At 36.6% G+C, this 14,696-nt stretch overlaps 1 protein-coding gene across 1 annotated transcript; it reads left to right on the plus strand.

Moving 5' to 3' along the window:
• Nucleotides 1-1,482: 1,482 nt before the first annotated feature.
• Nucleotides 1,483-10,939, plus strand: LOC117324868 (spore wall protein 2-like). The gene is made up of 3 exons (XM_033880696.1): nt 1,483-1,527; nt 9,304-9,688; nt 9,723-10,939. The coding sequence occupies exons 1-3, from the start codon at nt 1,483-1,485 to the stop codon at nt 10,937-10,939; spliced, it is 1,647 nt and encodes a 548-aa protein (XP_033736587.1).
• Nucleotides 10,940-14,696: the final 3,757 nt, after the last annotated feature.

Raw genomic sequence — 14,696 nt, forward strand, 5'->3', positions numbered from 1 at the left:
CAAGGTAACCGACCCTTTAGGAAGTAAATAAGGACATACCCCAATGCTTCCATGTCGTCCCGGCGACTTTGTTGATATCCCCTGTGGGCGTTAATACTGCTGTACCTCTCGGTACCTGCGAAACCTACATATCGGTATGACACGTGTCGGGCTGTCTTGGGATCTCGGTAACGCTCGGTAAAACCAAAGTCAATGTTATAAATTATATGCCTATTCTTGCCCAGTCCTACGACAAAATTCGTGGGCGAAACGTCCCTATGGATAAAACCCTTGTAATGCAAGTATTCGAGTCTGCTAATCATCTGATCCGCAAGGAGAAGCACTGTCGTTAAGCTAAATCTGTAGTGACAGAGTTCAAAGTATCTTTGTAGATTTGGCCCTAAAAGATCCATAACCACGATATTGTAGTTACCCTCTCTGCCCTGCCACCTGGCGGTTGAAAACCCTTCCCCACCCTCAAGTATTCTGTAAATATTTCCCTCCTCTCTCACAGTTGAGTTGATCGTCTCGGAACGGTCGACTTTGACAGCCACCTTTTCTCCACTCGCTCTGTCGATTCCAAGAAATATATGCCCGAAAATCCCACCACCGATCTTCCTACAGAGAGAGTATTGGTCTCCGATTCTCTGTTCAACTTCTGAAATAGGAACCAAACCGGTGTAAGTCATTTTACGTGAAACCCCGTAAATCATTCCAGGGGGTTTTTTAGTTTTGGCCTTTGAATGATCTTGGTTGGTGCTATATAAGACTGATATTTTCTCTACTTTCCCTTCTTTCCTCTTAATAATACAATTACAAGGAAAACCTTCATGTAAAATCAGAGCAAGATCTAAGAAGAATTTTCAGAGAAATAGCAATAACAAACTGTCAAATCTGTCAACTGTCAAAGTCCAAGATGGCTGGCTCTTTTTCCGATCAGACACAAAATTGAATATGCAAAAGTAGGGACCAAGAGGATACTATATGTGAAGATTGAGAAAAATCCCTCCAGCAACACTTCTCAAGAACTAGCGATAATAGGCTGACTGTCGCCCCCCTCCCCCCCCCCCCCCCCCCCCCCCCCCCCCCATCAGACGGTTAGAGTGATGGGAGAGTTATTCCCCTTGTATATGTGTCTTTTCACAAGTAACATAACAAACTCACCAATTGTTCCGAATTCTGTGACCACTTTGACCAGAGTCCCGATTTTGATGCCCAGTGGATAGCTCCTTTGATTGACAGCTAACTCAGTAATATTTACATTGTTTATGTGTGACTTCTGATCCGTAACATCTCTCTTAAACAAAAACCTCACACGACCTCCGTCCCTCGTGTTGACGCGTCTTGTAACCTTAGACTGCGATATAACGGTGTAACTCATAAAAATGGCGACACGTTTTATACTGTCTAAAATATGTACAGATGTAAGTAGGAAAGTTACCATACATAAAACTGACAAAATAATTCGAACTTTAAACTGCATGATGATTTCTTGAAGTTAGGATGGTGCTGGTGCTGTCTAATAGGGATCCAATTCCAAACCTGCAAGTATATCAAACATTTAAAACCGGTAAAAAATTGGTATGTAAACAAGGAGTTTATTAGTTAGGGAAACATCAATTACTTTCTTTTTTGTTAGTCAAAAATTTACTTGAAGTTTGGATATCAAATTATCAAATATTGCTTTGTACCCGGTTCTCTCTAGAAGTTAGGATATTTATATTACTTTGTACCCGGTACTCTCTAGATGTTAGAATATTAATATTACTTTGTACCCGGTACTCTCTAGAAGTTAGGATATTAATATTGCTTTGTACCCGGTACTCTCTAGATGTTAGGATATTAATATTACTTTGTACCCGGTACTCTCTAGATGTTAGGGTATTGATATTACTTGTACCCGGTACTCTCTAGAAGTTAGGATACTAATATTGCTTTGTACCCGGTACTCTCTAGATGTTAGGATAATAATATTACTTTGTACCCGGTACTCTCTAGATGTTAGGATATTAATATTACTTTGTACCCGGTACTCTCTAGAAGTTAGGATATTAATATTACTTTGTACCCGGTACTCTCTAGATGTTAGGATATTAATATTACTTTGTACCCGGTACTCTCTAGAAGTTAGGATACTAATATTACTTTGTACCCCGTACTCTCTAGAAGTTAGGATATTAATATTACTTTGTACCCGGTACTCTCTAGATGTTAGGATATTAATATTACTTTGTACCCGGTACTCTCTAGAAGTTAGGATATTAATATTACTTTGTACCCGGTACTCTCTAGATGTTAGGATATTAATATTACTTTGTACCCGGTACTCTCTAGATGTTAGGATATTAATATTGCTTTGTACCCGGTACTCTCTAGAAGTTAGGATATTAATATTGCTTTGTACCCGGTACTCTCTAGATGTTAGGATATTAATATTGCTTTGTACCCGGTACTCTCTAGAAGTTAGGATATTAATATTGCTTTGTACCCGGTACTCTCTAGAAGTTAGGATATTAATATTGCTTTGTACCCGGTACTCTCTAGATGTTAGGATATTTATATTGCTTTGTACCCGGTACTCTCTAGATGTTAGGATATTTATATTGCTTTGTACCCGGTACTCTCTAGATGTTAGGATATTTATATCGCTTTGTACCCGGTACTCTCTAGATGTTAGGATATTAATATTGCTTTGTACCCGGTACTCTCTAGAAGTTAGGATATTAATATTGCTTTGTACCCGGTACTCTCTAGAAGTTAGGATATTAATATTACTTTGTACCCGGTACTCTCTAGAAGTTAGGATATTAATATTGTTTTGTAAGTGATACTCTGTAGCGTGGTTTGCGAGGAACCGATTCCAAATCTAATTATAAGAAAAACAGATTATCCCGGATTCGTGTAAACTTGAATAATCATTTACTTAGAAACGTGTAAACCAGGATAAATACTTACCTGTATAATTATTTGATACATGGATACGCGTAAATTTGTATAATTATTTAATCCCTGAATACGTGTAAACATGTAAAATAATTTGATACATGGATACGCGTAAAGAAGAATATCTAGACGGCCAGGGTTCGATTCCCCGATCAGACTTGAAAAGATTTGGTTTCACCTGTCTTTATTACAGGTATCAGTGTATGAAATACGTGGTATCTTTATTACAGCTATCAGTGTATGAAATACGTGGTATCTTCAATAGTGCATGAAATATGTGGTATCTTCATTAGTGTATGAAATACGTGGTATCTTTATTACAACCAACAGTGTATGAAATACGTGGTATCTTTATCAGTGTATGAAATACGTGGTATCTTTATCAGTGTAAGAAATACGTGGTATCTTTATTACAACCATCAGTGTATGAAATACTTGGTATCTTTATCAGTGTATGAAATACGTGGTATCTTTATCAGTGTATGAAATACGTGGTATCTTTATCAGTGTATGAAATACGTGGTATCTTTATCAGTTTATGAAATACGTGGTATCTTTATTACAAACATCAGTGTATGAAATACGTGGTATCTTTATCAGTGTATGAAATACGTGGTATCTTTATCAGTGTATGAGATTCGTGGTATCTTTATTACAGCTATCAGTGTATGAAATACGTGGTATCTTTATCAGTGTATGAAATACGTGGTATCTTTATTATAGCTATCAGTGTATGAAATACGTGGTATCTTTATCAGTGTATGAAATACGTGGTATCTTTATTACAACCAACAGTGTATGAAATACGTGGTATCTTTATCAGTGTATGAAATACGTGGTATCTTTATCAGTGTATGACATACGTGGTATCTTTATCAGTGTATGAAATACGTGGTATCTTTATCAGTGTATGAAATACGTGGTATCTTTATTACAGCTATCTGTGTATTACCACAGGGATACTTGATGTTGGTATGGCTGCCACTGGATAGACTATCTGACATATGTCAGTAAAATATGTTGAAATAAAGAGTTACAATGCTTACCTTAAATAGTACACTCCCCACGTGATCGTCCCCCTTGTGTACCCATCCTCTCAGACTAGCTTGTACCTGTAACATGGCCTCTAAGGTTTTTTTATATCGGAATGTATCGATTGTCACAGACTTACCTGATCAGTACTACAATTTTAACGACCTAAACCTGTATATAGACATATACCTATTGATTTAGAATTTCGTCACTATCTATTTCGCACCTATAGGAGTCGTGGAGACTGGGTATCCGTATATACATGTATATGTATCGAGCACCCTGACAATACTCATACTAGTTTACTGATATCGATTAGTTCCTCCGTCATCAATAATACGTAGTATGTGATACAATGTATATAATAAGTAGTATATATAATACAATGTATATAATAAGTAGTATATATAATACATCGTACATAATAAGTAGTATACATAATACATTGTATATAATAAGTAGTATATATAATACATTGTATATAATAAGTAGTATATATAATACATTGTATATAATAAGTAGTATAATACGTTTATATAGAAAATAGTATGTATTATACACTGTACATAATAATTAGTATATATAATGACAAAAAGCAACGTGACAATGCAACTATTTTGTATTTTTTGTTCTGTTTTTGTTTGTTTTTGTTTTGTTTTGGTTTGGTTTTGTTTTGCATCCAAACCACCCAGGCGTTTAGTAATTGTAGGCTCAGCTAATCTTAGTTTCATTACGGCTCCCCTCCATAAAGTGTCTCCACTCTCGGTTATAATCTGTAACCAGGTCACTTTACACGTTTTATTGTAATGCCCCTTAGCTCATCATCTTACAGTTCTAGTGTCAGATATAAGTATGACTGGTATAATATTTTTGTCATATTTGTGTAGGTTAGAAGTCACGTATCGATAACCAGTCGATAACACGTCTATGCTGTACTAGTGGAAGTTACATATTTATGAGAACAAAACAGTCAGCATAGGCAAAAAATAACGGAGCGGAACGCGTTCCAGTCTACTGAATAACCATTTGATAATCAATATGACTAAGAGTGAGAGAATGTAGCATTAGCAATATCTGTGTGGGTCAATTTTTGGGTAAAAAATCACCCCATCCGAAACATGTTAGCTTTCATAAAAAGAGATTTGTTAGGATTTTTAGCCTTTCTGTAACAACAGTACAGGAGCCGGTACTGCCGACAACACTAAAACTATCCTAACGACGGCTAACGAAAATCCGGAGCAGGCTCACGTCGAACCTAGCGAGAATCTCCGAGAACTGTTGAAATTTTGAAGCGCCATCATTCGAACTGCATCCATATTGCGTAAGAATGTAGTTTTATGATTGAGGAAAGTTATCTTTAAAGCTAGTACATTTGTAGGTAAGTATATGTATTGTTGTCAACACAATTTGTCCGGGTTGACACGTTTGTTTGACAGTTTAGCATAACCCGATTGACCCGTTAGGTCATAAAATAACAATAGTATAGGATATTAGTAAACCCTTACATTGCTACTTCTATATCTAATCCCGTTTTAATGGCCATGTCTAATTCAAAGCGACAATTCCATTACCACGACAATATCCAGGTCCATGTAACAATTCCGTTACCATGACAACGTCCAGGTCCATGTAACAATTCCGTTACCACGACAATATCCAGGTCCATGTAACAATTCCGTTACTATGACCATGTCTAGGTTCATGTAACAATTCCGTATTTGCTGGCAGAGCGAAACAAGGGAAGTAACTCTCTTAGATCACAATGATTTTTTTTAATGTTTGAAGGGAAGTAACTACGCCATGCCTACAATAATGGTGCTCTGAAAATGGATATCGGTGTGCTGATGATTTAGAAAATGATCACTGTGAGGAATAAGTTGGTGGGAGGTACACACACTAAGAGAAGAGGTACACATTAACAATAAGATATGCCGTAGTTATCTCCCCTACATCTGTCTACAGAAGTACGTATCAAGATTTCGTCCTCATACTGGACTATGATACGTCATGTTAATGATGATGAATATCAGCATGACAAATTAGACATTAATACATTAATACACTATCAAATGGCGGCGGATAATACTACAACGTGTAGTAATGGTGGCTGGAAGTAACCATCTCCATGACATAACATGCGCAATAAATACTCAGATTGGTCTTTTATGAATCTTTCTATCAATGGGAAAGTGACTGTTATCAAAACACTAGTATTTCCTATTATTGTACAAATACTAACTGTTATTCCTAGTCACCGAGAGGCTGGAAGGGAATGGTCACTTATAATGAAAAAAATATTGAAAATGTGTTTCATAATAATTTGACGCAACTGAAAATATTGAAAAACCATTTAAGTATTTTTATAGCAAACTATTGTCTACTATATTGTTAAATCCTCAACAGTCTCATGAAAGGTGGCACACTATTTTAGATATTTCTTTCAACAAAAATGACTAGGAGAACATCCATGCTCTCCCTTTTCATGAGACAAAAGTTTTAAAATTACAGAAATCTTGATCTATATTCAACCTATATGTAAACCAAAATGCAGCAAACAAGATCCGGTAAAAATGCGAAAGTATCAAACTTAATTTGGAATGAACTTTATACAGATTGTACATTATGTTTTGATGATAGTGTATGTTTTCATCAAGATTACCTTTGCCAAACTTGTACATTATTTATGTGATTGGCGCAATTAATAATTCCGGCATTTGGAATGGCGCTAATAAGATAGAGGAAATTAGTTGATATGTACTGGATATCATTACACGAATTGATGATATGTCCGAAAAGTTCCATTTTCATCTACAATGTCTTTTATACTTTCTATTCCGTCATTATCTTACATTTCCAGTTCATCAGAGATTTCTCTATTCCATCATTATCTTACATTTCCAGTTCATCAGAGATTTCTCTATTCCATCATTATCTTACATTTCCAGTTCATCAGAGATTTCTCTATTCCATCATTATCTTACATTTTCAGTTCATCAGAAATTTCTCTATTCTGTCATTTTCTTACATTTCCAGTTCATCAGAAATTTCTCTATTCTGTCATTTTCTTACATTTCCAGTTCATCAGATATTTCTCTATTCTGTCATTATCTTACATTTCCAGTTCATCAGAGATTTCTCTATTCCATCATTATCTTACATTTCCAGTTCATCAGAGATTTCTCTATTCCATCATTATCTTACATTTTCAGTTCATCAGAGATTTCTCTATTCCGTCATTATCTTACATTTTCAGTTCATCAGAGATTTCTCTATTCCATCATTATCTTACATTTCCAGTTCATCAGAGATTTCTCTATTCCATCATTATCTTACATTTCCAGTTCATCAGAGATTTCTCTATTCCGTCATTATCTTACATTTCCAGTTCATCAGAGATTTCTCTATTCCGTCATTATCTTACATTTCCAGTTCATCAGAGATTTCTCTATTCCATCATTAACTTACATTTCCAGTTCATCAGAGATTTCTCTATTCCGTCATTATCTTACATTTCCAGTTCATCAGAGATTTCTCTATTCCGTCATTATCTTACATTTCCAGTTCATCAGAGATTTCTCTATTCCATCATTAACTTACATTTCCAGTTCATCAGAGATTTCTCTATTCCGTCATTATCTTACATTTCCAGTTCATCAGAGATTTCTCTATTCTGTCATTATCTTACATTTCCAGTTCATCAGAGATTTCTCTATTCCATCATTATCTTACATTTCCAGTTCATCAGAGATTTCTCTATTCCATCATTAACTTACATTTCCAGTTCATCAGAGATTTCTCTATTCCGTCATTATCTTACATTTCCAGTTCATCAGAGATTTCTCTATTCTGTCATTATCTTACATTTCCAGTTCATCAGAGATTTCTCTATTCCATCATTATCTTACATTTCCAGTTCATCAGATATTTCTCTATTCTGTCATTATCTTACATTTCCAGTTCATCAGAGATTTCTCTATTCCATCATTAACTTACATTTCCAGTTCATCAGAGATTTCTCTATTCCGTCATTATCTTACATTTCCAGTTCATCAGAAATTTCTCTATTCCATCATTATCTTACATTTCCAGTTCATCAGAGATTTCTCTATTCCATCATTAACTTACATTTCCAGTTCATCAGAGATTTCTCTATTCTGTCATTATCTTACATTTCCAGTTCATCAGATATTTCTCTATTCTGTCATTATCTTACATTTCCAGTTCATCAGAGATTTCTCTATTCCATCATTATCTTACATTTCCATTTCATCAGATATTTCTCTATTCTGTCATTATCTTACATTTCCAGTTCATCAGATATTTCTCTATTCTGTCATTTTATCTTACATTTCCAGTTCATCAGAGATTTCTCTATTCTGTCATTATCTTACATACATTCTATTAAACTTAACAGGATCGATTGTGACACGGAAACGCATGTAGATATCAAGATATCTATTTATATTATCTTTATCCTCCGCAATCTTGAACATAATATATATTTTGAATAACTATATATTATTGTTACCTATATGCTGTATAGTATTTGGAAATAAAAAAAAACTTGAACTTATCTCTAAATATCCCCAAAGCTATCCCTGTTTGGTGATTCTGAGAGTACAAGTCTAGTTAAACTCCAGATTTTTGCCACTTTAGTTTTTTTCAATATCATCTAAGAATAATCTTTCCCGTTCTCCATTGTTATTGAAGTCTTAACATCCATTACCTTTAATGCTTTGCTGTATGTTAAAAGATTTCGTCTCAATTTATCAAAGTGTTGTTGCAAATGAAACAATCTTTGAAATAATTCCAGTGTCTTATGAGGACTGTCAGAGCTGGTACCATGACAGGTTAGGAGGTTACAGCTAATGTTTGAATCCCTGTTACCTATAACTGAGAGAATCCTAAGTGACCAGGAGGGAAGTAGACTCTCCTCGCTATACACGTTTTTTTCTGTACAATTGTCCTCGTAAATGTTTTCTTTTTGTGGTTCCACGCAATATTTTGTGTTGGTTCGATTTCCTCATCGCAGCGCCAATTCATACCAAATGAGATTTGTCAAGGTTTTCCTCAGGCCGGAACATTTCTCCAAAGATGTCGACCAAATATAGACATTTACCTGGTGATGTTATTTTATCATCCAGAATTAATATGTAATCATCTGCATACTAGCTTATTAAGTATTTAGAGTTATTTAAAATATAAGTTTGATCTCTTACTAAATTAATATTTAAAGTTTGATTTCTTATTCATTTAATATCTGAAGATTAATGTCTTACTAAATTAATATTTAAAGTTTGGTCTCTAAACAATTTAATATTTAAAGAGGCTTTTCGCTTGTGTGTTTAGTCTTTTAAGCTATATGATGACCTAGACAACAGTGGTCAGTTACATGACCTAGACAGCAGTGGTCACTTACATGACCTAGACAACAGTGGTCAGTTACATGACCTAGACAGCAGTGGTCAGTTACATGACCTAGACAACAGTGGTCAGTTACATGACCTAGACAACAGTGGTCAGTTACATGTCCTAGACAACAGTGGTCAGTTACATGACCTAGACAACAGTGGTCAGTTACATGACCTAGACAGCAGTGGTCAGTTACATGACCTAGACAACAGTGGTCAGTTACATGACCTAGACAACAGTGGTCAGTTACATGTCCTAGACAACAGTGGTCAGTTACATGACCTAGACAACAGTGGTCAGTTACATGACCTAGACAACAGTGGTCAGTTACATGTCCTAGACAACATCTGACATAGACAACAGTTGTCAGACATCTGACCTAGACAACAGCTGTCAGACATCTGACCTAGACAACAGTTGTCAGACATCTGACATAGACAACGACAACAGTTGTCAGACATCTGACAACGACAACAGTTGTCAGACATCTGACCTAGACAACAGTTGTCAGACATCTGACATAGACAACAGTTGTCAGACATCTGACCTAGACAACAGTTGTCAGACATCTGACCTAGACAACAGTTGTCAGACATCTGACCTAGACAACAGTTGTCAGACATCTGACCTAGACAACAGTTGTCAGACATCTGACCTAGACAACAGTTGTCAGACATCTGACCTAGACAACAGTTGTCAGACATCTCACCTAGACAACAGTTGTCAGATATCTGACATAGACAACAGTTGTCAGACATCTCACCTAGACAACAGTTGTCAGACATCTGACCTAGACAACAGTTGTCAGACATCTGACCTAGACAACAGTTGTCAGACATCTGACCCAGACAACAGTTGTCAGACATCCGACATAGACAACAGTTGTCAGACATCTGACCTAGACAACAACAGTCAGACATCTGACATAGACAACAGTTGTCATACATCTGACATAGACAACAGTTGTCAGACATCTCACCTAGACAACAGTTGTCAGACATCTGACATAGACAACAGTTGTCAGACATCTGACCTAGACAACAGTTGTCAGACATCTGACCTAGACAACAGTTGTCATACATCTCACCTAGACAACAGTTGTCAGACATCTGACCTAGACAACAGTTGTCAGACATCTGACCTAGACAACAGTTGTCAGACATCTGACCTAGACAACAGTTGTCAGACATCTGACCTAGACAACAGTTGTCAGACATCTGACCTAGACAACAGTTGTCAGACATCTCACCTAGACAACAGTTGTCAGACATCTGACCTAGACAACAGTTGTCAGACATCTCACCTAGACAACAGTTGTCAGACATCTGACCTAGACAACAGTTGTCAGACATCTCACCTAGACAACAGTTGTCAGACATCTGACCTAGACAACAGTTGTCAGACATCTGACCTAGACAACAGTTGTCAGACATCTGACATAGACAACAGTTGTCAGACATCTGACATAGACAACAGTTGTCAGACATCTGACCTAGACAACAGTTGTCAGACATCCGACATAGACAACAGTTGTCAGACATCTGACCTAGACACACAGTTGTCAGACATCTGACATAGACAACAGTTGTCAGACATCCGACATAGACAACAGTTGTCAGACATCTGACCTAGACAACAACAGTCAGACATCTGACATAGACAACAGTTGTCATACATCTGACATAGATAACAGTTGTCAGACATCTGACCTAGACAACAGTTGTCAGACATCTGACCTAGACAACAGTTGTCAGACATCTCACCTAGACAACAGTTGTCAGACATCTGACCTAGACAACAGTTGTCAGACATCTCACCTAGACAACAGTTGTCAGACATCTCACCTAGACAACAGTTGTCAGACATCTCACCTAGACATCAGTTGTCAGACATCTCACCTAGACAACAGTTGTCAGACATCTGACATAGACAACAGTTGTCAGACATCTGACATAGATAACAGTTGTCAGACATCTGACCTAGACAACAGTTGTCAGACATCTGACCTAGACAACAGTTGTCAGACATCTCACCTAGACAACAGTTGTCAGACACCTGACATAGACAACAGTTGTCAGACATCTGACCTAGACAACAGTTGTCAGACATCTGACCTAGACAACAGTTGTCAGACATCTGACCTAGACAACAGTTGTCAGACATCTGGCCCAGACAACAGTTGTCAGACATCCGACATCGACAACAGTTGTCAGACATCTGACCTAGACAACAACAGTCAGACATCTGACATAGACAACAGTTGTCATACATCTGACATAGATAACAGTTGTCAGACATCTGACCTAGACAACAGTTGTCATACATTTGACATAGATAACAGTTGTCAGACATCTGACCTAGACAACAGTTGTCAGACATCTCACCTAGACAACAGTTGTCATACATCTGACCTAGACAACAGTTGTCAGACATCTGACCTAGACAACAGTTGTCAGACATCTCACATAGACAACAGTTGTCAGACATCTGACCTAGACAACAGTTGTCAGACATCTCACATAGACAACAGTTGTCATACATCTGACATAGATAACAGTTGTCAGACATCTGACCTAGATAACAGTTGTCATACATCTGTTTTTTTTCATCATGATTAATGTAAGTTTGTGACGATCGAAACAACAAACGAGGAGTCTGTTTTTCTATACAAAGATAAAGTAGAGGTTAGCCAAAGACACACCAGGGATTGACTATAGCGAGAGATACATACTATACAGAAGTAATTTTTGACATGAAACAATAAAAATATACATAATGACAATTGTCTGGAGCCAAGGCGATGGACGCTGGGGAACTTGATTTTAGCTGGTTTGCTTTACATTTTTGTTACATTTTACATTCAGTAGCCGTTCAAGCTGTAAGCATGTTGTCATCTGGGTGAAACAGTTACTGTACTGTTTCCTGTAATCAACGTCAGGTGAGACAATCACAGGTATGTAATCACGAGATAAACATATCAGGTGTTGTGGGTCTGGCCTCATTACACAACATACCTTATAGACACATTCTAATTACATTATGTACTCTAAATCATGACAAGGACGCCTCATTTGGATTTTTATGTAAAGCATCTGGACCCAGGAAAATAGATTTAACTTGGAGACAGTTCTTTCTTTCTTTCTTTCTTTCTTTCTTTCTTTCTTTCTTTCTTTCTTTCTTATTAACCAAAACATAATCACAACAAGTGAACTTCTGTGTAATCTTCAAAAATGCGTTGCTGCAGGTTATTTCTTATAATTCATTTTTTACGTATGTAATGTAAGGCTCGCACTGCGTTCCATCGCCGTAAATGAAAATCATGTGTAAAATGGCAATTATAGAATTTTCTTGGAGACACTATAATATAGTTATACAAACTAGTCAACAATGATAAAAAATATATCTAACTGGCTGTTTAGATGTGTTTCGGCCAAGGATTTAGTGAACTACTACCTTATAGCCCCCGGATTGAAGGTGACCTATGTACCACGTCGATAATCACGTTTGGGATTAATAATGTTGTACTTGTTTGTCGGCCATGCCTGTACAGTTCCGTGCATCACCGTGATGACGTGGAAGGTCCTGAACGTACATGTTTTGGACGATGGTCATTCGTGGTCAGTGTGACTGGCCACTGATTACTATCTCGCCTACGTCCTTTGTCCAGCGGCGGGGTTATCATTACGTATCGACGAGAACTTTAATGGGGCACATTATCGGAAGTATATTGTAATTGAATATCAAAACAAGGCGGTTCAACTTTTCAACTTTTGATTATCTTTCACATACATAGAACGTCATGAAATGACATATTTCAAATCCAACTCAATAATAGAGAACAGTTAATGATTTGCTTCGAGTCACTTAATTTGTACCTATTTGTGCGAGTGAACATGTATATAATGCTGTTGATAGAACAACAAATGCGTATCATCTTCATTTTTCTTTCGGAAAATCAGTAATGACATGAGCGCAGTTTTTAATATGCAGGGCTGAAATAAAGTTATGTACTTTGAACAGCGAGATAGAAAAAATACAATTCACGTATGCTAGAAAATCAAAATATGTTGCAGTGAAAGCACTGTTTTTCGCGTTTTAGTTGATAATAGTTCCAACCAAAACAACTCAAAGATCAGTGAATTACATCTTTAGGACATGTAACAGACTCGTTTCATTGTAAACACTTTGGCGGGTAAATTAATGTCGTCTGGTGTCTATACATGGTAACACGATCGTTAACTATTACCTGGTCAATAAAAGGACGTTTATGGCCGTGTTTACGACAGATTACATATTGTGGGAGGGGGAGGCACACTAACTGACCGCTATACGATAACAGGTCAAGTGGCTTACGAGTCTTCAGACGACCAAATTGATCATCTACCATAAAAACTGACCAGTCTCACCTGTCACTGGACAACATTTCGGGGACTCCTGCTATGATAGCAATATCAGGAATCTCGCACGATAATCCAGCAATCTCTCGCGATAATCCCCTGTATCACTGGACCTATTTTATGTTGGGGAGTGTTAACCAATTTTATGTCTTCGATGTTTACAGGGCAAATTGTAAAACATACAGATCGTGACTTCTAAGTTTTAGTTCTAATTATCCTTTTCTGGCAGTGTAACTGGGCATACTTCCGGTCCTGTTAAATGTACTTCCGGTATGTGTTGTGTATCAATTCCTTTTCACTGTAATTATAATCGTTTATTAGGAAATAAAACGAGAAATATATTGTTTTCTTTCGTTCTGAGACATTTTATTGAATCAATGGGTATGAACAGATGAAGTATATACCCTTAATAAGGAATACACGTGAATTGTAAAAAAGGAAAGATGTATGGAATATAATCAGATTAAATAATAGAAGTGAATCAGAACTAGGGAGAGTGGACATTCAGGAAAAGAAATGAAATCACTGGCTTGTAATATTGTTTTCATTCAAAATCCTTACATGATCACGGTGTGTTTGTGACAGTCAGTCCATGTGTAACTTCGAATAACTTTCATGCGTAGGTCGTGAATTCAGGTACAGTTGAAAAGTGAATTAAGTATAATTCAGGTACAGTTGAATAGTGAATTCAGGTATAATTGAAAAATAAATTAGGGAGAGTTTAAAAGTGAATTCAATTACGCTTGAATACTGAATTAAGGTACAGTTGAACAGTGACTTAAGGTACAGTTGATTATTGAATCAAGTTACAGTTGGATGACGATTTAAGGTACAATTGATTAACGAATTAATGTACAGTGGACTAGTAAATTAAGGTACAGTTGAATAGTGAATTAAGGTACAGTTGGATGACGATTTAAGGTACAATTGATT

The sequence above is a fragment of the Pecten maximus genome, chromosome 4 (assembly GCF_902652985.1).
Source record: "Pecten maximus chromosome 4, xPecMax1.1, whole genome shotgun sequence".
NCBI lineage: Eukaryota > Metazoa > Mollusca > Bivalvia > Pectinida > Pectinidae > Pecten > Pecten maximus.